This window comes from Carya illinoinensis, chromosome 15 (assembly GCF_018687715.1).
Source record: "Carya illinoinensis cultivar Pawnee chromosome 15, C.illinoinensisPawnee_v1, whole genome shotgun sequence".
NCBI classification, from domain to species: domain Eukaryota; kingdom Viridiplantae; phylum Streptophyta; class Magnoliopsida; order Fagales; family Juglandaceae; genus Carya; species Carya illinoinensis.
In genome coordinates this window covers 40,256,939-40,284,054 of record NC_056766.1, presented here as the reverse complement: position 1 = coordinate 40,284,054, position 27,116 = coordinate 40,256,939, and the positions used below count along the sequence as shown (strand labels likewise).

General features: G+C 36.2%; 1 protein-coding gene and 1 pseudogene across 3 annotated transcripts; both read left to right on the top strand.

Annotated features, from left to right (window-relative positions):
- Positions 1 to 14,647, top strand: LOC122295519 (F-box protein PP2-B10-like). Of its 3 annotated transcripts, none has more exons than XM_043104560.1 (3): positions 1 to 448; positions 1,098 to 1,240; positions 1,329 to 2,003. In XM_043104560.1, exons 1-3 carry the CDS (start codon positions 176 to 178, stop codon positions 1,792 to 1,794), a joined length of 882 nt encoding a protein of 293 aa, XP_042960494.1. In that variant the 5' UTR covers positions 1 to 175; the 3' UTR covers positions 1,795 to 2,003. The 3 variants fall into 3 exon arrangements, with proteins under 3 accessions (XP_042960494.1, XP_042960493.1, XP_042960495.1); XM_043104559.1 differs by lacking the exons at positions 1,098 to 1,240; positions 1,329 to 2,003 and adding exons at positions 13,737 to 13,879; positions 13,968 to 14,647 and having other exon boundaries at positions 50 to 448; XM_043104561.1 differs by lacking the exons at positions 1 to 448; positions 1,098 to 1,240; positions 1,329 to 2,003 and adding exons at positions 12,710 to 13,056; positions 13,737 to 13,879; positions 13,968 to 14,647.
- A 1,461-nt stretch (positions 14,648 to 16,108) lies between these two features.
- LOC122296928 lies at positions 16,109 to 22,593 on the top strand (annotated as a pseudogene).
- Positions 22,594 to 27,116: the final 4,523 nt, after the last annotated feature.

The window sequence follows — 27,116 nt, the reverse complement described above, 5'->3', positions numbered from 1 at the left end:
ACTTATTCTTAAAGCTTGGCCCGGCAAAACTTATGGCCTGCAATAATTATTCTTTATTTTCTCCTTTGGAGTCCCTAGCAAGCTTTTCCTTGGGCTCTTTCGAATATATATATGCGTGCACACGTTGAACTTGTAATAACTTTTGACAGGAGGAAAAGAACAGGAGAGAACGGAAATGGATATCACCAGAACACTGCCGGAAGAATGTATCGCCAAGATAATTTCCGGCACATCCCCTCGGGACGCATGTAGGTTGTCGCTGGTCTCCCGTGCCTTCGGAGCCGCTGCAACTTCGAATCTCGTGTGGGAGAGGTTTCTGCCACCTGATTATCAAGAGATCATTTCTTCGTCGTCATCATCGTCGGCATCCTTGAACATGTTGACTAAGAAGAATCTTTATTTCCATCTTTGCGACAATCCAATTCTGATCGGAAACAGTAACAACATGGTAATATGCAAAAAGATAACCTAGTTGTCTTTACCCTGTCATGTCTACCTAGTTTTGTTTACTTGCTATAAGCTAGGAATTCAGGGCTATTTTTCTATATTGTTTTTGCTTCAAGATATACCCTTGTCATTGGAGTTCCTAAAGATGGATTAGTGCATGTTGTGAGACAGAAATGATTATTTTCGAAAACTTGTTCCAAATTCAGATAGATTGATTTCCTAGTGCTTTTTAAAGTGGCTATACTTTCTGGCTTGAATTCTTGTTTGTTAGATTTGAATGTGAGAGGTGCTTTAAGTATGTAACTGCAGTCCCAATAATTTTTAATGGTAATTTTTGATGCTATCTTTGTTCTTTATGTTCAAAACTGATTTTTCACATGGTAAACTGTCATATGTTCTGATAATAGCAACCACTTTTGACCCTTGTTCTTTGGTTCTGATTTATTCTTGTGAAATCATTACTTGTGTCTAAAAGCTTAAGCTGATGGGAATATGTAGATTTAATGGATATTTCTACTTGTCTTCACACACTCCCTCACTTAACCTCAGAACCTCTGCTTTAATGCCGTTTGAAATCACTACTTGACTTGACAACTCTAGATATTTCTTTTTGTTTTGTAATCTCTTTGTCTGTGTAAATGATCGAACAGAGTTTCCAAATAGATAAACTGAGTGGGAAGAAATGTTTGATGCTGGCTGCGAGGGAGTTAAGCATAGCATGGGGATCAGGAGACACTCCACAATACTGGGATTGGACTTCCTCAACTCAGTCACCGGTTCTACCCAAGTCTAGGTCTCTCTTCATCTCTCTGTTTGCTTGAGTACTGCATGCTTGTTTACCCTTTTTTGTTATTTATAGCAATGGTGTGTATAATGTGCAGATTCTCGGAAGTAGCTCATCTTAGAAGTGTTTGTTGGCTTGAAATAAAAGGCAGAATTGAGACAAAAATCCTTTCCCCAAAAACAAAATATGGGGCATACTTTATCTACTCCATGGTGGATGGTTGCTATGGGTTTCAAATCCCTGTGAAAGTATCCATTAGACTGGAAAACGAGGTGGAAGGAGGTGATGCTACCAATGCTTATTTGAATCCAAGAATATGGTCAGGTACACATGATCGACAACAATCAAATGAGGAATTATTACAAATTAACCGACAGGATGGTCGACTTCCAATCAAGAGAGAGGATATGTGGATGGAGATTGAGATTGGAGAATTCTTCAATGGCAGCCAAGTTGATGATCATGGTGTGGTCGAGATGTGCTTGAAGGAGGTTCAAGTCCTTAACTGGAAGTCTGGCCTTGTGGTCCATGGCATTGAGCTTCGGCCAAAAGAAGAAAGCTAATTAGTAAGAGATTGGTACCTATTTTCTTTCTGAGCAAGTACATTTGCAGTGAGACCTGAGAGCAACGTTTTGAGGGTTGGACTTGGACTATATATATATATGCATGTATTGTGAATACGTCGCATGCATTGTGTTATATATTGGGATTGTTACTGAGGGAAACTATGGTTATATGAACCCTTATATTCTACAAGGGAGGAATTACTTCATCTACTGTAGGAACAAGCAAGGCATGTGCAGCAATTTCTGAAATATCGTTTGTTTTGCCTGAACATAGCTAGGTAAGGGGTGGAATCCATGGTACCCTGCCTGCTACAAGTTTACCATGTCACCTTACCTGGATCAACTTTAAGAAGTTTTGCAAATCCAACATCCAAAACAGACAGAAAAACAAATAAATAACAAAATAAAAGCAACAAACAGAACAAGAAACAAAAGCTGTACTGATTTTTCAAGCCTTCTCTCCTTGAGGGGAATGAGTAATGCTATATGTATGAGACGGATCTTAGGGGCTGCTCAAAAGAATAAAACAACCCTTAAGGCCTTAACCACTTAAAAAAAATTTAAAATAAATATTAATTGTATGCTTCTTAAAAAATATTTGTAAATTTCAAGTTCTGGGAAAATCTAGAACATAATCCCAAAAATTATTAAACAATTGAATTTTTCAAGAACTTATATAGTCTGTTCTTACAAATTTTTAAACCTTAATCTTTCTTTTCTAGGCTTGCTTTTCTTCATTCCCTTGAGTTCTCTTGAATATTTTTCTTTATTAACACTAGTCATATTAAGTTCTTTGTTAAAGAGGGAGCCTATCTATAATTTGCAATTTTTTATTATTATTGTAAATAAACTCTATGTATCTCTAAATTGATAATTTTTTCGAGATATGAATTCTTTTAAAATCTTTGTTAGATCTCGAGTAGAACGCATTTTATGTGTTTATATTTTTTCTCTGTCCTAAATTTGACATGTTTGAATTATGCACACAATACTATGTATCACATGTAGAGCACAAACAGTTTTATAAAAAATATACATAAAATATAGCTGATTGGTACATCCAACGTATATAATTATATGCACATGCTGAACTTTGTAATAACTTCCGAGAAGGAAATGGATATTACCAAAACACTGCCGGAAGAATGCATCGCCAACATAATTTCTGGCACTTCCCCTCGGGAAGCATGTAGGTTGTCGTTGGTCTCCCGTGCCTTCGAATCCGCTGCAACTTCGAGTCTCGTGTGGGAGAGGCACTACAAGAAATATTAAGGTTCCCGGGGGGGCCTTTCGTGGCAAAAAGCCAGTTTTTGGCGGGGATATACTTTTTCCCACAAATTCTGCCCGTCGGAGTCTCGTGGCGTATAATTCGCCGCAAATGCTTCCATTTCCCATGATAACTCTAATTAGTGGGGACTGAATGTTTTTAACCACGGAATGTTCCGTGGTTAAAAACTCTACACTTCTTCGCAAAAGCCAATAAAATTGCTATCAATATCATGGGTAAAAGAGATAATGCGACTAGATCCACCCGTGGGAAAATGTATAATTCTCACGTGTACAACTCATAGGCAATGGAGTAATTCCCACCAGCGCTACCCTTGTGCAACGGTATTATTCCCATAAGTGGTACTCGTGGGTAATGAAGCAAGTCCCGCCTTAAAAATTCGTGGGGAAAGGGGCAACAGTGACAAATGAGTTTTGTGGGGATACTTATTAGCCACTACTTGTTTTGTGGCAAATAAGCCCTGCTCCATTCATATATTTGTTGATTACCCATGATTGGTTTCGGTGGGAATTACATAATTTACATGAATTAAGTGCAGTGGAAAAAACCTTAATAAATAGCTTGAGAATGTAGTTTTTTTTTTCCCCACAAAACTTCACTCCTAGGCAAAAAAATTTGTCCATGAGAAATACCTTTAGGAAATGTGTCGGATTTTAAGTGGGTGATTTTTCCCCACAACCATATTCCATGTAATACCTATATTTTACATGGAGACATCCTGTGGCAAGGAACCTTTTATGGATTATTGTACTATATCTTGATTCCCACGAGTTATGTTATCCATGAGTTGATCGAGATAGACACCACCATTTACCAACAATTATCCCACAACTAACAATGTAAGCATAATTCCCATACATTAATTACATACGCATGTTTCTTACAACTAAACACCCATTAAACATAATTGTGCTGGGATACAGACAGCAAATCCATTCAAAACTATTGCCCCATATATATATTTACAACATTGATAAGGAATATTCCAATATGCATAGTCTTTGAGGGAAATTGAAAAACATTAATGTTTACCCTGTGGGAAGGAGAAGAGGGTCATCAGCGTTTTTAACAACTACTTTTGGGAATATGCATACAACAACTACACAGTTCTGCATAGGGGATACACTTCCAGCAGAATAACTCCCTCCAACGTATGTTCATTGGTAGCTCCATTGAAAGCAGGTATGACATATTTCATGGTTGATCTCACTAGGTTTCTTCCACCTGGTTATCAAGAGATCATTTCTTCATCCTCCTCATCCTCAAAGAACATCACGTTGACCAAGAAGAATCTTTATTTCCATCTTTGCGACAATCCAATTCTAATCGGAAACAGGAACAACATGGTAATCAACAAAAGGACATAATCAAGTTATCTTTACCCTGTCATAGGAGGTTCTAAAGATGAATTAGTACATGTTTTGAGACTGAAATGATTATTTAGGAAAACTTGTTCCAAGTTCAGATAGATTAATTTCCAAGTGCTTTTTAAAGTGGCTATACTTTCTGGCTTGAATTTTTGTTTATTAGATTTGAATGTAAGAGGCGCTTTAAGCCGGTAACTGTAGTCCCAATAATTTTTAAAGGTGATTTTTAATGATATCTCTGTTCTTGAAGTTCAAAACGTATTTTTCACATGGTAATTTGTCATATGTTCTGATAATAGCAAGCACTTTTGACCTTTGTTCTTTGATTGTGATTTACTCCTCTGAAATCACAACTTGTGCCCAAAAGTTTTAAGCCGATAAAAAGTCAGGTTCGAACTCAAAACCTCTACCATAAAATTAAGTGAAATAACCACTTCTTCAGAAAATATAGATTCAATCATTTATACTTGTCTAAACATCTCGAGACTTTTCTTCTAGATTTGTAATCTCTTTGAGTGTGCCTATTATATTGAATAGAGTTTCCAAATAGATAAAAAGAGTGGGAAGAAATGTTTGATGCTGGCAGCGAGGGAGTTAAGTATAATATGGGGATCTAGAGACACTGCACATCACTGGAAATAGATTTCCTCAACTGAGTCACTGGTCCTACCCAAGTCTAGGTCTCTCTCCATCTCTCTGTATGCTTGAGTACTGCATGCTTGTTTACCTTATTTTGTTATAAATTATAGCAATGGTGTGTAAAATGTGTAGATTCTCGGAAGTAGGTCATCTTAGAAATGTTTGTTGGGTTGACATAAAAAGCAGAGTTGAGACAAAAATCCTTTCCCCAAAAACAAAATATGGGGCATACTTTATCTACTCTATGGTAGATGGTTTCTCTGCATTTCACAACCCTTTGAAAGTATCCATTAGACTGGAAAACGAGGTGGAAGGAGGTGATGCTACCAATGCTTATTTGAATCCAAGAATGTGTTCGTTGAAGTGAAATGAGGAAGTATTACTATTTAATCGACTAGTTGGTCGACTTCCAGTCCAGAGAGAGGATATGTGGTTGGAGCTTTAGATTGGAGAATTCTTCAATGGCAGCCAAGTTGATGATCATGGCGAGGTCGAGATGTGCTTGAAGGAGGTTCAAGTCCTTAACGACATGTCTAGCCTTGTGGTCCATGTCATTGAGCTTCGGCCAAGAGAAGAATTAAAGTTAATTAGTAAGAGGTTGGTGTCTATTTTCCATCTGCTCGGCAAAGGACATTTGCTGTGAGACTTGGATTTGTGTGCATTATATTATGTGCAATGTTTCAAGACTTTGGATTATATATAGAGAAATGATATTTGTAGTCTCATTGGTGCAAGCTCTGCAGTCTTTATGAAGAAAATGATGAATCCCAATTTTTTTTTTAAAAGAGAGTGCATGCGTGAGACTTGCACATCTTAATATTATATCTAGCTTTACTCGTATATATAAATATATATGCATCCATTGTGAATACGTCGCATGCATGCATGCATGGTTTTGTGTTATGCATTGGGATTTTTACTACTTTGGTAATATAAACGACTATATTCTATGAGTGTGGAGTTACTTCATCTACTGTAGGAGCAAGCAAAGCATGCACAGCTGTTTCTGAAATTTCGTTTGTTTTGTGTGAATATAAAGCCAAGGGGTGGAACCCATGGTACCGGCTACAATGTCAGCTGGCTTGGATCAAATCTAAGAAGTTTTGCAAATCCAACTTCCAATATTAACAGCAATTGGAGCCTCCATCAGTAAAACCCTAGTAGAAATCCGAAGAACTAATTGTAGGAGACCCGAAAAAGGAATATTAGAAAAGCCTCGATCAAATTATCGGGTTAGTATTTAATAAAAAAGTGCACTGTTATATCTATTTTATAGACATGTTACTTCCTTCTCTTTAAAAATAAAAAAGAAAAAAAATAAAATCTATTTTATAATAAAAATGATTTGAATACCGTTCCTGTGGCCATTTTGATTAAGGCATTGGAATGGAATATTTTAGTATCAGTACCGTTTCGGGATTAATTATATATTATATATAAATATTATATGTATATATAAACTACCAACTAATATAATAAATACATATATATATTTGTGTGTATTGTGTATATGTGTATATATATGGAAGAATTGAAGATTTATAAAATGAATATAAGTTTAAAAAATCACAAATTTGAGTTGAGAAACATAAATAAAGAAAAAAAAATAAAAGAATAGAAAAATTATTAAAAATAATTATATTTAGAAAAGGAGAGAATGATGGGACATACTTAAAGTTATAAAAAAATTAAAATTATATAAATACATTTTATATTTTAGAACTAATCAAATACCATATGAATTCCAAATTTACAAAAATGCCATCCAACAAGAAAATTATAAAAATAGTGCGAAATTGAACAGGAGCCGGAATGTCAATTCCTGGCGAAATGGACAGGAACGGGTCAGAATTTGGAGCGAAACGGAACAATGGAGTTTAGTGTACTGAATACTATACTGAAATGGAAAATTTCGGCCGGAATATAATTCAAAACTATGGGTGTAAGAATTTTCCTTCGAATCGAGAAAACTAATCGGATTGACTAAAAGAGACTGATTGATCTCGGTCTAAGAAACTAAAGAAATTGAATTTTTGGTCCAAAACGATCTAGTTGGGTCCAAAGTAATCCTTATCGGTTCTGTCTAGTCCATACTTTTGGTGGTTTGAAAAAATCGATCCAGTCAGATATCCTCCTCCAAGATTGACCGGACCGAATCGATTACACTCTTAATTCTGATGAATAATTTTAAGACATGTTAGTTTGTAAATTTTCTTTTATAAAATTTTTGTGCATGCCAAACATTTCTCTCCAGGGTTATAATTTTAAAACCCGGTCAATATCCAAACTTGCATAGAAAATACCCAGCTAGGCGATCAGAAATAGACAGAAAAACAAATAAATAACAAAATAAAAGCAACAAACAGAACAAAAAACAAAAGCTGTACTGATTTTTCAAGCCTTCTATTCCTATTTAGGGGAATATATATATATATATATATATATATATATATATATATATATATATATATATATATATATATGTAGGGACGGATCTTTGGGGCCGTTCAAAACAATAAAACAACACCTTAACCACTGAAAAAATTAAAATAATTGTATGCATTGTTGTAAATACATACATTTGGTGGATGATCATGTTGTAAATATTATTGTGCATGTGAATTGGTTGTTGTGTATGTGAAAGTTTATTGTGCTTGTGACTTAATTGTTGTACATGTGAATTGATTGCCACAACAAACTACCATGGAAGTTGCTTATAAAAGGAGGTCTTGAGGATCATTTGTACGACACAAGAATAGAAGAGTAGTGAATGATATTGAGTTTTTGAAGAGCCAAGTATATTGCAATCTCTCAATCTTCATACTTCTCTTTCGCAATTTTTCATTCATTTGCTACTTCTCTTTAATTTTATAACACGTTATCAATACGAGATTCTAGCCAGCTGTAATATTTTTCAGATTTATGATCTATGGTAAGATACAATTAAGCAATAATTTTCAATGACAGCTTTTTACTTTTATGCTTAATTTTTATTATATTATGCACATGGTCGGTTATACCACCTGATTATTATTATCTCTGGCGAATTAATATTTCCATAATTTATATACTAGTTATATCTGTAATGGATTTTTATTCCCATAGTTTATATACCAGTTATATCTGTGGTGAATTAATATTCTCATAGTTTACATACTAGTTATATATTTAATATATTTGTTATAAATAATGTCAAATCTTTCAAACTTAGAATTTGTTGCTCTTGATGTTTCTGGCAACAATTACTTATCTTGGATCTGCCTTATGCTTTAAGTAATTTTTAAATACGTTAGACTTATATTTGCCATATTTTTGTTATCTATCTATCACTAGACTGTTCTAGTCATCTCAGCTTTTGACATTAGTGGAATCTAAAATATGGTTAAGAGTCAAGAAAGTGTAATATTTCTAAACTTTTGATATTTTAATAGTCATATTTATGTCACATTAATATTTGTTATTTATTCTTTACAGATGCAACTTGGTGTGGATGAATCACAACCTGTGCAACCTGAGTTGAATGAATCACAATCGGTGTAATGATATGGTTGAATTTTAATTTCTGCAAATATTTGTTGAAACTTTATGGTTCAGTTTCATATTATGTGCATGAAAATTATGATTTTGGTATGTGCAAGAAAATTGGCTATTAGATATGAGTTCTCATTAAATATTCTTAATTTAGCGAGATGCAGGAGTATTGTCTGTGGAGGTTGTGCTGACAAATATTGTTGAATGCTTGGAAGTAGAAAGTTTGGCAACCCCTGGTTTCTAAAATTATTTTTGGAAGAAAGCTTTTCAAGTGATAGGTTTTGTAATTATTTTTGTAAAAAGAAAGGTTGCAAGTTGTAGTTGTTGTAATTATTTTTTTGGAAGAAAGCTTGGCAATTGATAGGTTTTGTAATTATTTTTGTAAGAAGAAAGGAAATACCAGGCATTTCAGTGCTTGACCTTGCAAGGTTTTCTAACTTTCCAGCCATTGATCCTTTGCGACCTACTATTGGTTTTTGGTAGCTTGGTTTGTCTGGTTATGAAGCTGATGAATTCTTGTGCAGAGATCATGGGATCGTTTATGAACTTGTTGGGAACCGATCTATTACTTTCGCAATCAACCTTGGAACTAGTAGAGATGATATTCAGAGGCTTATATTAGGAATAGAGCATTTAGTAAGATTTACTGCACCGATTGATGGAGAAAAAGGGTATGGGGAGTTTAATGGTTATACACCCTCCGCAGATATCAAAATGAGCCCGATTCCCAGGGATGCCTTTTTTGCAAGTAAAAAGAAAGTCGGTATAGGAGAGAGCCTAGGGAAAGTTTGTGCATGGGGAGCTCATATGTCCATATCCGCCAGGGATACCAGTTATGATCCCTGGTGAGGTTATTACAGAGAAAGCTTTGGAGTATCTACTGGATGTTAGAAGCAAAGGTGCTGTTATAACTGGAGCCTCTGATACTTCCCTATCTTCTATAGTAGTTTGCAATGTGTAGTTCATTAATACTGTGCAGAAGTGCATCTATCTGCCAAATCCTTGCTTCAGCTTAAGGTAGTGGCAGGGCACATGAAGCCGGGAGTACTTGTGTAGCTTGTATGCACATGCCCGCCACCGATACTAGCAACCACCACCACTATAAGCCTATACCTTTTTCCATTAAATCTTTGGGAGAGAGGTGGAGAATGTCTTTCCTTTCCCCTTTGAACATTGGCCATGATTTTTACAGCATCATCCAAGGTACTTAACCAGAAATTACGTAAATGAAGTCTGCCAGAAACTCTGTTACATGAGAGGTACTTTTCACTCATGTGCTTCCTATTTCAGCTACTTCATGACAAGGTTTCACTTTGTTGGGGCCTGAGGCATGTTTGCAGCAATGAAATCTTGTGTTTTTCTTTTTTCACACCCTTGAAGTAAAATGAATATTGTTGTCATATTGGTTTATTCACAGCACTTTTAAGAACTTCTCTTTCTTTTCTTTTCACATGATCAAAGTATTTAGGAGGGGAATGGTCCTTGAGGGAGGATAACATAGTGATCCCAGTACATTTGTTACCCTCAAGGTACATAAGAAGGGAGGAATTACTTCATTTCCCGTGGTGTGATGTTATTATTTACTCTAGATTTTGTTATTATCAATGATATGTTTTGATGTGACATATTTTTATTTGCATGTCCATCATTTATACATTTTTAATTTTTTAAAAATATTAAATATGTCTCCCCATTCTCTTTTCCTCTGAAAAAATCTCATTATTTTCAATAATTTCTCGACTCTTATATAATTGTTATCTTTTATGATATTATCTTTTAACACTATTATCTTTATATTTTTTTAATATTTTTACTGTATATTCATTTTATAAATCTTGAATATATATATACATACATGATATATAATTACGTACATGTTTTTATATTGTTAATTATTAGTCTATGTTTTTAAATATATATACATATAATTAATCTGTAAATGATATGTATTGGTATAGAAATATTTTTTTCAAACTTAAAATTGTATAGAAATTGTAAACATGCTCAAACAAACAAATATATAAATAACAAAATGAAAACAAAAGCTGTTCTCAAAAAACAACACCTTAATTACTCAGAAATTTATAATAATCATACAATTTTTTGGAAAAATATATATTTAAATTTCTATGAAAATTCAAAACATGATCTCAAAACTTCTGACTTCTTCAGGATTTCTTCAAACTTCTTCTTTAAGTTCGGCCCGACAAGCTTTTCTTTGGGTTATTTTTAATAATAAGAGTAGTATTATATATCACATTATTATTTTATTTATATATTATTATATATAATGTGATATATTTATTATTATTTAATAATAAAAAATATAATAAATAATTATTTAATAATAATAAATAAATTACATCTTACTTAATAAGATGTAAGTGAGATGGTAATATAGTATATAAAATTTTCTTTTAAATATATATATATATATATATATATATGAGAAAATCTTAAAATCGGTCTGTCTATTAAATTTTAAATAATAGTTCTCGAATGAAATATTGACAAATAAACTCCTCATTGTAATTCCCGTGTGCTGCATACTAGATGAAACCATTTTTCCCATTTGACATTTTTGCTACCAGATGTTAGCTTCTGCTTCCACCAACGCAAATCTCAAACCAGAAATGGTAAAAAAATGAAATACATTCAGCAAAAATAATGAGTCGGGAAAAACGAAAAATGGACCAGCAAGGGTGCTTGTGGCGGCGTCGATCTGCTGCACTCAGGTGGAAGAATCGAGCTCCAACCAGCAGTTGCCGCAACAACCCAACACCCACGTCGCTGCCACCATTTTCTCCATCATCGGCACGATTTTTTGGGCTCATTTACCAATTGTTCTTATTCAAGAGTTATTCTCCATTACATGTTATTCTGTGGATGTTTATTTTGTATTTTTGATTTTTGATTTTTGAAGGAGCATTTGTTCATTTTTTTGCTCCAGCACCTGGTTTGCCTATTAGATTCATCATAATTTATTCATTTGTGTGTACTTGTCCAGAAATAAAAAAATGTTCATTTGTGTGTAACTGAATATCAACCCACATTGTTTTTAGCTCATTCATAATTTCTTTAGAATTATTATTGAAATGATTCGTTATGATCTGATTTTATAGACTTGGGAGATGAAGAACAATCAAGATCTTGAAGCAACAGGATCTAGTAAAGTTAGAAAACAAATTGTCGACGTCAATTTGAGGTGGGTGACTCATTTAATGTCATTGTAGAGATTAGATGGGTCTGGTAAGGGAGTGACGGTGAGAACAATGCCCCGATGCCCGATGGTGAACCAAAAGTTTACTCATTGAAGCTCGTGGAAGAATAAAAGAAAATGGGAAGAAGAAAAGATGAAGACGAGAAAAATGGAAATATGTGAAGAAGGTAAGGGAAGAAGAAGAGATGAAGCTGAGCTCAAGTTTAATAAAGGAGCTTTGGGATTCGGAAAAGGTCGAGAAAGAGGGGCTAGGTTTCAATTAATTAAGGGTTTTGTTCGATAAATGCAGTAGGCATGCAGTCGGTTGTACAGAATAAATAAAAAAAATTATAAAAATATATATATTTTTTATAATCGTACTGAATGAATAAAAAAAATTATAAAATAATTTTTTTTTTTTTTTTATATAGGTCCCATATTAATCATTTTTTTCAAAGCGACTGCACGTCGACTACATTTGCCGACTGCACAAATCATTTCTCATTAATTAATCATCTAGTGTATTGTTCCCTACTTTTGTGTGTGCTTGCTTATGTGGAACACTTCAATTGGATGCTGTTTATTGCTTAACAACGGACGGACCGTGGCAAAGCGCCCTATTTATATAGAGAAATACTACACATTATTTCACATCACACATTTTATATATTAAAATAATATTTTTTATTTTTTTATTTTTTATTTCATTTTATTCTTATTAAACTAATTAAATTATTATATTTATCATCTACACACTACATATTTATTATAGAAAAAATAATAAAAAAATTAAAATAAGTGTAGTGTGTGAAGTGTAAAGATGATAAGAAAAATTTTTCATACGTGTATATATATATATATATATATATATGTATGGGAAATGCTACACGTTGAACTCGTACGTGCACACGTTGAACTCGTATTAACTTCTGAGAGAAGGAAAAGAACAGGAGAGAAAGGAAATGGATATCACCAGAACACTGCCGGAAGAATGTATCGCCAAGATAATTTCCGGCACATCCCCTCGGGACGCATGTAGGTTGTCGCTGGTCTCCCGTGCCTTCGAAGCCGCTGCAACTTCGAATTTCGTGTGGGAGAGGTTTCTGCCACCTGATTATCAAGAGATCATTTCTTCGTCGTCATCATCGTCGGCATCCTTGAACATGTTGACCAAGAAGAATCTTTATTTCCATCTTTGCGACAATTCAATTCTGATCGGAAACAGTAACAACACGGTAATATGCAAAAAGATAACCTAGTTGTCTTTACCCTGTCATGTCTACCTAGTTTTGTTTACTTGCTATAAGCTAGGAATTCAGGGCTATTTTTCTATATTGTTTTTGCTTCAAGATATACCCTTGTCGTTGGAGTTCCTAAAGATGGATTAGTACATTCTGTGAGACAGAAATGATTATTTTCGAAAACTTGTTCCAAATTCAGATAGATTGATTTCCTAGTGCTTTTTAAAGTGGCTATACTTTCTGGCTTGAATTCTTGTTTGTTAGATTTGAATGTGAGAGGTGCTTTAAGTCTGTAACTGCAGTCCCAATAATTTTTAATGGTAATTTTTGATGCTATCTTTACTTATTAAAATTTTTTTTGATGCTATCTTTGTTCTTTAAGTTCAAAACTCATTTTTCACATGGTAATTTGTCTTATGTTCTGATAATAGCAACCACTTTTGACCCTTGTTCTTTCGTTCTGATTTATTCCTGTGAAATCACCACTTGTGTCTAAAAGCTTAAGGTGATGGGAATATGTAGATTTAATGTATATTTATACTTGTCTTCACACACTCCCTCAATTAACCTCAGAACCTCTGCTTTAATGCCGTTTGAAATCACTACTTGACTTGACAACTCTAGACTTTTCTTATTGTTTTGTAATCTCTTTGTCTGTGTCAATGATTGAACAGAGTTTCCAAATAGATAAACTGAGTGGGAAGAAATGTTTGATGCTGGCTGCGAGGGAGTTAAGTATAATATGGGGAGCTGGAGACACTCCATATTACTGGAATTGGATTTCCTCAACCCAGTCACCGGTTCTACCCAAGTCTAGGTCTCTCTTCATCTCTCTGTTTGCTTGAGTACTGATTGCTTGTTTACCCTTTTGTGTTATTTATAGCAATGGTGTGTATAATGTGCAGATTCTCGGAAGTAGCTCATCTCAGAAGTGTTTGTTGGCTTGAAATAAAAGGCAGAATTGAGACAAAAATCCTTTCCCCAAAAACAAAATATGGGGCATACTTTATCTACTCCATGGAAAATGGTTGCTATGGTTTTCAAACCCCTGTGAAAGTATCCATTAGACTGGAAAACGAGGTGGAAGGAGGTGATGCTATCAATGCTTATTTGAATCCAAGAATATGGTCGGGTACACATGATCAACAACAATCAAATGAGGAATTATTACAAATTAACCAACAGGATGGTCGACTTCCAATCAGGAGAGAGGATATGTGGATGGAGATTGAGATTGGAGAATTCTTCAATGGCAGCCAAGTTGATAATCATGGCGCGGTCGAGATGTGCTTGAAGGAGGTTCAAGTGCTTAACGGTAAGTCTGGCCTTGTGGTCCATGGCATTGAGCTTCGGCCAAAAGAAGAAAGTTAATTAGTGAGAGATCGGTACCTATTTTCTTTCTGAGCAAAGTACATTTGCTGTGAGACTAGTTTTTTCTGCATTATATTATGAGCAACGTTTTGAGGGTTGGACTTGGACTATGTATATATATATGCATGTATTGTGAATACATCGCATGCATTGTGTGTTATGTATTGGGATTGTTACTGAGGGAAACTATGGTTATATGAACGCTTATATTCTACGAGGGAGGAATTACTTATTCTACTGTAGGAACAAGAAAGGCATGTGCAGCAATATCTGAAATATCGTTTGTTTTGCCTGAACATAGCTACTAGGTAAGGGGTGGAATCCATGGTACCCTGCCTGCTGCAAGTTTACCATGTCACCTTACCTGGATCAACTTTAAGAAGTTTTGCAAATCCAACATCCAATATTAGAAAAGCCTCGATCAAATTATCGGGTTAGTATTTGATAACGAAGTGTTAGATATTCCTTGAAATAAAAGTGATGACTAGTACTACAGGGCAGCCACTGTAGCGGGACAGTCAGCCCACTCACTACGTGGCTGCTCCTATTTCTTTTATTTATTTTTTATTTTTTAAACATCCAAAATGAATCGTTGTGGATGATTTGAAAATCAGTTTCCTTTGAAGTCGTATTCAAAATCATACCGCGAAGTGAAGCTGTAAAATTCCTCGACCGCAACCTGAGCCACCAACGTCGTACCCAGCGCCACCCAGCGACGCCGTCCATCTCTCTCTTCGTCGCCACCGAACGCTGCTTCTTCGTTTGCCCAACGCTGCCGCTCCTCGTGACCATGCCAACAGAGCAAATCTGGGAGGGTAGCAAGCGAGGACACTGCTCTAGTGCTTTGTTTCGCTGTCGCCCCTGCTCTCGCATGGAAACCATTCGAGGTACATTTTTTCTGCCATGAAGGACGTTGTTAATGTCCTGCATGTGGGAAGTAAAATTCCCATTCAAATTTCTCAGTGAAACACTGGCATTCAAATTTCTCAAAAGAATAAAACAACCCCTTAAGGCCTTAACCACTTAAAAAAATTTAAAATAAATATTAATTGTATGCTTCTTAAAAAATATTTATAAATTTCAAGTTCTGGGAAAATCTAGAACATAATCCCAAAAATTATTAGACAATTGAATTTTTCTTTATTATGAACTTATAGTCTGGCCCTACAAATTTTAAAACTCTAATCTTTCTTTCCTAGGCTTGATTTTCTTCATTCCCTCGAGTGCTCTTGAATATTTTTCTTTATTAACACTAATCATATTAAGTTCTTTGTTAAAGAGGGAGCCTATCTATAATTTGCCTTTTTTTTTTTTTTTTTTTTTAATTATTGTAAATAAACTCTATGTATCTCTAAATAGATAAATACACAGGATAATTTTTTCGAGATATGAATTCTTTTAAAATCTGTTAGATCTCGAGTAGAACGCATTTTATGTGTTTATATTTTTTATGTCCTAAATTTGGCATAAAAAATTTAAGATATCATGATCCATATATATATATATTTTTTGCATAATTTTTTTTACTGTTTGAATTATGCACACAATACTATTTGTATCACATATAGAGAACAAACAGTTTTATAAAAAATATACATAAAATATAGCCGATTGGTACATCCAACGTATATAATTATATGCACATGCTGAACTTTGTAATAACTTCCGAAAGGAAATGGATATTACCAAAACACTGCCGGAAGAATGCATCGCCAACATAATTTCCGGCACTTCCCCTCGAGAAGCATGTAGGTTGTCATTGGTCTCCCGTGCCTTCGAATCCGCTGGAACTTCGAGTCCCATGTGGGAGAGGTTTCTTCCACCTGGTTATCAAGAGATCATTTCTTCATTCTCCTCATCCTCAAAGAACATCATGTTGACCAAGAAGAATCTTTATTTCCATCTTTGCGACAATCCAATTCTAATCGGAAATAGGAACAACATGGTAATCAACAAACGGACATAATTAAGTTATCTTTACCCTGTCATAGGAGGTTCTAAAGATGAATTAGTACATGTTTTGAGACTGAAATGATTATTTAGGAAAACTTGTTCCAAGTTCATATAGATTAATTTTCCAGTGCTTTTTTATTGTGAAAAACGATGACAATGAATTGAAAGATAATAACGAACGAGAAAAAACAATCACACATGCAATCACACACGACACAAGATATACGTGGTTCGGCAAATTGCCTACGTCCACGGGAGCTGCAGAGGATTTTATTATTGAGGAATATCACACTACAAGATGGATCTCAACACTGTTCGTCTACAGTGTTTTCGTGTCTACAGTACCCGGCTACATGAAGTAAAACATCATATATATAGTTTAAGAGGCGGAAAACCCTAAAATCGCATGTTCGCTCGAGCGGCGTGTCGAGCGAACTTCCCTTCCGCATCCCGCTCGAGCTCACTGTCGAGCTGACATCGAGCGTTCGACTCTGTCTGACTTCGCTCGAGCGGCCAATGCCTCCCGCTCGAGCTCACTGTCGAGCTGACATCGAGTGTTCGACTCTGCCTGATTTAGCTCGAGCGGCCAATGCCTCCGCTCAAGTGGTGTGGACCAGACTCCACAGTACTCAACAATTCTCCCACTTGGAGACTGGTACACTCGCTGTATCGCCGTCTTCCTCAAACATGATATCCTCCACCTCTGCAACTCACTGCTCCTGTCTTCATGCTAGAAGACCAACTGAAGTTGCGCACAACTTCAGTTTCTCAAGCGTAACACCCTTTGTCAACATATCAGCAGGGTTCTTGCTTCCACAAATCTTCTCAAGTAACAACTGTCCGTCATCTAACAATGACCGTATGAAGTGATACCTGATCTGAATGTGCTTGGTCCTGGAATGAAATGCTGGATTCTTGGCAAGGAATATGACACTCTGATTGTCACTATAGAGAGTGCCTTTTTGATTCTTCTTACCCAATTCTTCCAAGAAGCCTTGTAGCCATACCATCTCCTTTGCAGCCTCTGACACTGCAATATACTCAGCTTCTGTTGTAGACAAAGAAACTGTTTTCTGTAGATTAGAACCCCATGACACTGCAGTACCACCAAGTGTATAAACAAAGCCTGTGGTACTCTTTCTGCTGTCAATATCTCTAACTAAATCAGCATCAACATAGCCCTGCACCTCCAAGCTTTCTCCAGAGAAACATAAATAGGTTTCTAAGGAACCCTTTAGGTACCTCAAAATCCACTTCACTGCTTCCCAATGTTGCTTTCCTGGGTTACTCATGTATCTACTCACAACTTCCACTGCATGGGCAATATCCGGTCTTGTGCAAACCATAGCATACATAAGTGAACCAATAACTGAGGCATAAGGAACCTTACTCATGTAATCTTGTTCCTCCTCTGACTCTGGTGACTGATTCTTGCTGAGTCTGAAGTGACTTCCCAAGGGTGTGCCAACTGGTTTGGCCTTGTCCATATTGAACCTGCTGAGTACCTTTTTCACATACTCAGCCTGTGAGAGTCTCAACGTACCTCTGACTCTGTCTCTGACAATTCTCATGCCAAGGATTTGCTTTGCAGCTCCCAAATCCTTCATTGCAAAGTGCTCTGACATCTGCTTCTTCAGATTATTGATCTCATCAATACTAGCCCTTGCAATAAGCATGTCATCCACATATAACAACAAAATAATGTAAGAATTGTCAAAATGCCTGACATAGCAACAATGATCTGCCTGACATCTAATATACCCTGCACTGTGCATGAAGTTATCAAATTTCTTGTACCACTGTTTAGGAGCTTGCTTCAGGCCATACAAGCTCTTTTTCAGTCTGCAAACTGAACCTTCCTTTCCCTATACCACAAACCCCTCAGGCTGGTGCATGTAGATGTCTTCTTCAAGGTCTCCATGAAGAAAAGCTGTCTTCACATCTAACTGCTCAAGAAATAGATCTTCAGTGGCAACCATAGCCAGTACCATCCTGATGGTTGTGATCTTCACCACAGGAGAAAAGATCTCAGAGTAATCAATACCCTGCTTTTGCTGAAAGCCTTTTACAACAAGTCTAGCCTTGTACCTCTTACTGCCGTCATGCTCAGTTTTTACCCGGTACACCCACTTGTTGTGTAATGCCTTCTTCCCTGATGGAAGTTCTGTCAACTCCCATGTCTGATTCCCTAGCAGGGAATCCATCTCGTCTTTCATGGCCAGCTCCCACTTGCTAGAATTCTCATCTTGCAAGGTTTCTTCATAACTCTGCGGTTCTCCACCATCTGTCAACAAAATGTAATTCAAAGTAGGTGATAAATGCTGTGGAAGATGTATAGTCCTAACTGACTTGCGAACTGCAACTGTAGGAGTAGACGGTTCTGAAACTGCCTATAGAATAATAGGAATGGGTGCACTGGACCCACTCTCCCCGTCACTCACATCTCTACACTGCACTGTGACCTCAGGTAGGTTATCCAATCCTACAAACTCGGACTCCTGAGGAGCTACTTCAGAAGCTGTACTCGACTTATCCTTGTACATCATTTTCTCATTGAAAATAACATTCCTGCTTCTTATGATTTTCTGACCCTGATCATCCCAGAAACGATAGCCAAATGCCTCGTCTCCATAGCCAATGAAATAGCATTTCTTTGACTTAGCCTCAAGCTTACTACGAGCATTAGAATCAATAAGCACATAAGAAAGACAACCAAAAGTTTTAAGGTGAGAAAACTTAACCTCTTTCCCGCTCCAAACCTCCTCAGGCAATCCACAATCCAGTGGAACTGATGGCTCTCTGTTTATCAAATAAACGGCAGTGCTGACTGCATCTGCCTAGAAAGTGGGTGGTAGTCCGGCATGCAACCTCATGCTTCTAGCACGCTCATTAATAGTCCTATTCATACGCTCAGCAACTCCATTTTGCTGTGGCGTCCCAAGAATGGTCTTCTCCATTCTGATACCCAGAGCTGCACAATACTCCTTGAACCCGCTATCAACATACTCACCACCATTGTCAGACCTCAAACACTTCAGTTTCAAGCCTGTCTCTGTCTCAACCATGGCTTTCCAAATTTTGAAAACATTAAATACTTCAGATTTATGTTTCAAAAAATAAATCCATACCTTCCTACTATGGTCATCAATGAACGTAACATAGTAACGAGAACCTCCACGAGATGCAACTGGGGAAGGACCCCACACATCTGTGTGCACAAGATCAAGTCTTCCTGTCTTTGGCGTCCTGACACTTTTCAAGAAGCTGACCTTCTTTTGTTTCCCCATAACACAACTCTCGCACATACTGAGATCAACTGTCTTCAGTTCTGGTAGCTTGCCTCTAGACAGAAGTTCCGTCATGCCCTTCTGACTCATATGGCCAAGCCTGCAATGCCACAAATCTGCTGTGCTTTCTGCAACGGTAGTACCAATAGTGTCAATTAAAGTAGTAGTCATATATAGTGTACCAGTTTTCTTACCCCGAGCTAGTACCAATGCCCCTTTTGTGACCTTCCAGGTGCTATCTGAGAACACCACTGAATGACCACACTCATCAAGCTGCCCAACAGAAATGAGGTTCTTCTTCAACTCAGGAATGTGCCTGACCTTTTGCAAGGTCCATTTGTTCTTGCCAGGGAGTGCAATGTCAATGTCTCCCATCCCCACTAAGTTCAAAGCCTCACCATCAGCCAAATATACCTTCTCAAAATTACCTGCAACATAGTTCCGCATTAGCTCCCGGTGGGAAGATGTATGGAAGGAAGCCCCTGAATCCAGTATCCAGTCATCAACTGGACTATGAACTGCAAGCAATAGTGTATCCTGTACTTCTTCAGTTACCACATTAGCACTATCATTCTCCGTCTTCTTTGGGTTTTTGTAGTTCTTCTTTATGTGGCCAGCTTTGCCACAATTCCAGCAAGTTGCCTGGTCACTTGCTCTTGCCCCTGTACTTTGATTTTGATCTTCCTCTGTTTGAGTTCCTGTCATGTGATCTCCCTCGAGAGTCAACATTTAGGGCTGAACTCAAACCCGAGGTCTCGCCTGAATCTTTCCTGCGCACCTCCTCAGCCAAAATCAAATCACGAATATCATCATATTTCAATTTAGTTTTACCAGCAGAATTACTAACAGCCATTCAGCCATTCTCATGGCTTCCCAACTATTTGGCAATGAAGCCAACAGTATCAGTGCACGTATCTCATCATCAAATTCAATTTCAACAGACGACAATTGATTTGTGATAGTATTAAAATCATTCAGATGTTGTGCAACAGACGTACCATCTGCCATTTTCAAATTGAATAACTTTTTCGTTAGATGTACCTTGTTATTCGCTGACGGCTTTTCATACATACTTGACAAAGCCGCCATGAGATCCGCAGTCGTCTTCTCCTTGATGACGTTGTGTGCAACGGATCTCGACAGGGTTAATCGAATAACCCCCAGAACCTGTCGATCCAACAGGTTCCAACTAGCATCATCCATCTTTTCCGGTTGCTGCCCCAATAGTGGAAGATGAAGTTTCTTCCCATAGAGGTAGTCCTCTATCTGCATCCTCCAGTATCCAAAATCCGTGCCATCAAACTTCTCGATCCCCGATACCTTCAATTCATCTCCAGCCATCGTTTCTCTTCAGACCCGAATCTTGGCTCTTGATACCAATTGCGAGAAAAAACAATCACACACGACACAAGATGTACGTGGTTCGGCAAATTGCCTACGTCCACGGGAGCTGCAGAGGATTTTATTATTGAGGAATATCACACTATAAGATGGATCTCAACACTGTTCGTCTACAGTGTTTTCGTGTCTACAGTACCCGGCCACATGAAGTAAAACATCATATATATAGTTTAAGAGGCGGAAAACCCTAAAATCGCATGTTCGCTCGAGCGGCCTGTCGAGCGCGCGTCGAGCGAACTTCCCTTCCGCATCCCGCTCGAGCTCACTATCGAGCTGACATCGAGCGTTCGACTCTGCCTGACTTCGCTCGAGCGGCCAATGCCTCCGCTCGAGCGAAAGCCTCCCGCTCGAGCTATGTGGACCAGATTCCACAGTACTCAACATTTTTAAAGTGGCTATACTTTCTGGCTTGAATTTTTGTTTATTAGATTTGAATGTGAAAGGTGCTTTAAGTCGGTAACTGCAGTCCCAATAATTTTTAAAGGTGATTTTTAATGATATCTCTGTTCTTGAAGTTCAAAACGTATTTTTCACATGGTAATTTGTCATATGTTCTGATAATAGCAAGCACCTTTGACCTTTGTTCTTTGATTGTGATTTACTCCTCTGAAATCACAACTTGTGCCCAAAAGTTTTAAGCCAATAGAGAGTCAGGTTCGAATTCAAAACCTCTACTATAAAATTAAGTGAAATAACCACTTCTTCAGAAAATATAGATTCAATCATTTATACTTGTCTAAACATCTCGAGACTTTTCTTCTAGATTTGTAATCTCTTTGAATAGAGTTTCCAAATAGATAAAAAGAGTGGGAAGAAATGTTTGATACTGGCAGCGAGGGGGTTAAGTATAATATGGGGATCTAGAGACACTGCACATCACTGGAAATAGATTTCCTCAACTGAGTCACTGGTTCTACCCAAGTCTAGGTCTCTCTCCATCTCTCTGTATGCTTGAGTAGTGCATGCTTGTTTACCTTATTTTGTTATAAATTATAGCAATGGTGTGTAAAATGTGCAGATTCTCGGAAGTAGGTCATCTTAGAAATGTTTGTTGGGTTGACATAAAAAGCAGAGTTGAGACAAAAATCCTTTCCCCAAAAACAAAATATGGGGCATACTCTATCTACTCTATGGTAGATGGTTTCTCTGCGTTTCACAACCCTTTGAAAGTATCCATTAGACTGGAAAACGAGGTGATGCTACCAATGCTTATTTGAATCCAAGAATGTGGTCGTTAAAGTCAAATGAGGAAGTATTACTATTTAATCGACTGGTTGGTCGACTTCCAGTCCAGAGAGAGGATATGTGGTTGGAGCTTGAGATTGGAGAATTCTACAATGGCAGCCAAGTTTATGATCATGGCGAGGTCGAGATGTGCTTGAAGGAGGTTCAAGTCCTTAACGACATGTCTGGCCTTGTGGTCCATGGCATTGAGCTTCGGCCAAGAGAAGAATTAAAGTTAATTAGTAAGAGGTTGGTGTCTATTTTCCATCTGCTCGGCAAAGGACATTTGCTGTGAGACCTGGATTTGTGTGCATTATATTATGTGCAATGTTTCAAGACTTTGGATTATATATAGAGAAATTAAATTTGCATGTGCAAGCTCTGCATCCTTTCTGAAAAAAGGGGTGAACCCCACTGCTCTTTTAAAGAGAGTGCATGAGACGTATTCACAATGCATGCATGGTTTTGTGTTATGTATTGGGATTTTTACTACTTTGGTAATATAAACGACTATATTCTATAGTAGTGTAGGAGCAAGGCAAGGGGTGGAATCCATGGTACCAGCTACCATGTCAACTGGCTTGGATCAAATCTACAGAAGTTTTGCAAATCCAACTTCCAATATTAAGAGCAATTGGAGCCTCCATCAGCAAAACCCTAGTAGATCAAGTTCGAAGAACTAAATGTAGGAGACCTAAAAAAGGAATATTAGAAAAGCCTCCAAGAAATTATCGGGTTAGTATTTAATAAAAAAGTGCAGTATTAGATCTATTTTATAATAAAAATGACTTACATTTTGATTAGGGGGTGTAAGATTTTTCCTTCGAATTGAGAAAACTAATCAGATTGATTGAAAAAGATTGATCGATCTCGGTCCAAAAAATTAAAGAAAATGAATTTTCAGTTCAAAACAATCGAGTTGGGTCCAAAGTAATCCTTATTGGTCTGGTCCAGTCTGTACTTTTGGTGCACCGAAAAAATAGTCCACTCCGATGTTCTCTTCCAAGACTGACCATACCGAATCGATTACACTCCTAATTCTGATGTATCATTTTAAGACATGTTACTTTGTAATTTTTTTTTTTATTTTATAAAATTTGTGTGCATGCCAAACATTTCTCTCCAGGGTTATAATTTTAAAACCCGGTTAATATCCAAACTTGCATAGAAAATACCTAGCTAGGCGATCAGAAACAGGTAGAAAAACAAATAAATAACAAAATAAAAGCAACAAACAGAACAAAAACAAAAGCTGTACTGAGTTTTCAGGCCTTTATTTTTAAGAATAGGATGGTACTCCAATTTTATTGATTGCTCTCACTTGTAACGGAGGATAATCGTGGTTACAACAAGATACACGGGAGATACAAATAAGCAGAGTTTTCAAGCTTTCTGTTCCTATTTAGGGGAATATATATATATATATATATATATATATATATATATATATATATATATATATATATTTATTTATATATATAAATGTAGGAGCTTAAATAGTAAGATTTAATTTGTAAAATTTCAATTTTAAAATTTATATATATTTCATATCAAATTATATCATATAAGTATTTTATTAGGTGTGTTCTATACACCGACTTGAAAATATTTTTTCTTTCATTTTTTTATATATGAATTCTTTTAGAATATTCGACAGGCCTAGCATAGAACACATTTGATAACTTGTCTATATTTTTTCTCCGTCCTGAATTTGGTATAAAAAATCTAGGAAATCACGATCCATGTTTTTATTTTTTGCACAAACTTTTTAAAATTTTGAATTATGCTCACAATAATTGTATATATTACTACATATACAGCACAAATTGAATTATAAATAGTAGAGAAATATTGTAACTATGAAAAGATTATATAAAAGTAAATCTACAAAGTGAAGTACTGATTTGATGTGGTACGTCAGATTATAAATTTATTTTTAGAATAATGCTATTCTCACAGTTGGAATTTTTTTTTTTTTTTTTACTTCGTGATTAAAGAAGTGTTTTTTGATATTTTGTGATTTTAAAAAAAATTTAAAAGTGTTAAAAAAATATATGTAAAAAAAAAAAAAAAACAAACACACAAATATAACTAGCAGTAACTTTCACTTTCAGTAGCGATGACTGTAGGGCGATCCTTATTTTTATATAATTCTTTTACGTTCGTAGAACTTAAAAAAATATACATAAAATATAGCCGATTGGTGCATCCAATGCATACATGCACATGTTCATGAACTTTGTTATAACTTCCAAGAGGGAAAAAGAAAGGAGATACGGAAATGGATATCATTAAAACACTTCCAGAAGAATGCATCGCCAATATAATTTCTGGCACATCCCCTCAGGGTGCTTGTGGGCTGTCGCTGGTCTCTCGAGCCTTTGAAAGCACTGCAACTTTGAATCTCGTGTGGGAGAGGTTTCTACCACCGGATTATCAGCACATTATTTCGTTGTTGTCATCGTCATTGCCCTCATCCTCGAACATTTTGCCAAGAAGGATCTTTATTTCCATCTTCTCTCTCTCTCTATATCTAGGGCTGTAATTGAGTCGAGTCGAGCCTATTTTTAGCTTGTCGAGCTCGACTTCACTCAAAATACTCAAACTTGAGATTTTTTTAAATCTTTATTCGAGCTCGACTCCATAAGTTGAAATCTTAACTCGAGCTCAAGCTCGTCCTACAAATGAGTTCGAGTCGAGCCAAGCTCGAGCTCGAGCTTGATTTTTTTTAATAAGATTTAATAATTAATAAATTAAATAAATAAAAAAAGAAATAATATTGAATTTATACAACTAACAAGTTGAACCTCTATTAAATTATAGAATTTAAAAAAAATTAAATAATTAATATCTAACTAGTTGATATTTATACAAAATAATAATATATTATATGCTTACGTATATTATCAATACATACACTTAATATGATAGCATATATCTATTTCATATATGGTTCCCACTTACTAGTATATGAAATTATTAAATTTTATCGACTAATTATTATACAAATTATAAAATATACTTATGAAGTATATTCACTATATAGACATAAGTAATTAGAATACATATTATATATTTAATTATAAAAGTGGTATGCTTATATTATTAGCTAATACACATATACATGCATAGGTGTATGTATATATTTATCAATTTATAAATGAGTTTTAATCGAGTCAAGCTTATGAGTCGACTCGAGCATAAATGAGCCTTAGCAGAGTCGAGTCGAGTTTTGTCGAGTATGTGTCATTTACAAATCGAGCAGGTATCTGCTTTCATGAATGAGTTTTTTTTTTTTTTTTCATGAGTCGAGTTTGATTCGAGTTTAACCGAGCGAGTACCGAGCGGGCTATCGAACAAACTGATTCATTTAAAGCCCTATATATATGCAAGAACTGCCTGGTCCTCGTTAAATATAAATGATGGAATTTATATTTTCTATCAGCTTAAGCTTTTGGATAAGTAGTGATTATACGTCGTCGTATCAGAGTAAAGGTTATGAATTTACTCTATACTTTGCCCAATTAATTAAATAATGAACGTCTTGAGTCAACATATTGAGGGGTAGTTTGGCTCACATGTGATAAGAGTGTTAAGATAAATGAATAAATTACCTCTTTCTATCAATTTCAGCTTGTTGTGAAACTTAAAATGGTTATTTATGGAGAACATTGTTTCTAAGTATGTAATATTATACCTTCTCTGAGAAAGATCGATTCCTTAGTGCTTATTTAAGTCACTAATCTTGCTGGCTTGATCTTTCTTGGTTTGAGATTTCCTTTTCAAAGCGTTTTGTTTTTAAGGTTTGAATGTGAGAGGTGCTGCAACTGCAATCCAATAATTGTACCTGTAATTTTAATGCCGTCTTTGTTCTTGAAGTTCCAAATATATTTTCCTCATGGTAGCTCTTCATATGTTCCAATAATAGCAAGCACATTTGGTTGGGATCATATTTCATGAACTTGAGGTTAAAGTGTCACTTCTTTTGAACTGCAGTTTATAACTTTATGATTTACTTACGGATTTTTTTGCTTTGTTCTGTCCCTACCACTCTCCTTTTGGTGGTTTGTTAATTAGAATGGTGTTTGAACAGAATTTACAGATAGACAAATTGAGTGGGAAGAAATGCATGGTGCTGGCAGCGAGGGAGTTGAATATAACATGTGGAGCTGAAGACAGCACTTCACTTTACTGGAAATGGAGTTCTTCAACTGAGTCGCCGGTTAATACCCAGGCCTAGGTTTCTTTCTCTTCATGCATCTCTGTTTGCACGAGTGCATGCATGCATTCTTGTTTACCTTCTTTGAAAGCAGTGGCTGGTAATAAACTTGGAGTATATAATATTGTGCAGATTCTCGGAGGTGGCTTGTCTTTACGGACAATATTGTTGGCTTGACATAAGAGGCAGAATTGAGTCAAAAATCCTTTCCCCAAACACAAAATATGGGGCATACTTTATTTACACCATGGGGGATGGTTTCTATGGGCTTCACCTCCCCGTGGTAGTGTTCATTAAGTCTGAAAATGGGGTGGAAGGAAGTGATGCTACCAATGCTTACTTGCAGATGAGAATGTTGTCGGATACACATTATGCTCAACGACCAGACGATGAATTATTACCACTTAACACAGAGGATGGGCAACTTCCAATCAAGAGATATGATATGTGGATGGAGATTGAGATTGGGGAATTCTTCACTGGCAGCCACGTTGATAATCATAGCGAGGTCGAGATGTGCTTGCAGGAGGCAAGTCCTTAACGAGAAGTTTGGCCTTGTGGTCCATGGCATTGAGCTTCGGCCAAAATAAGAAATTAGT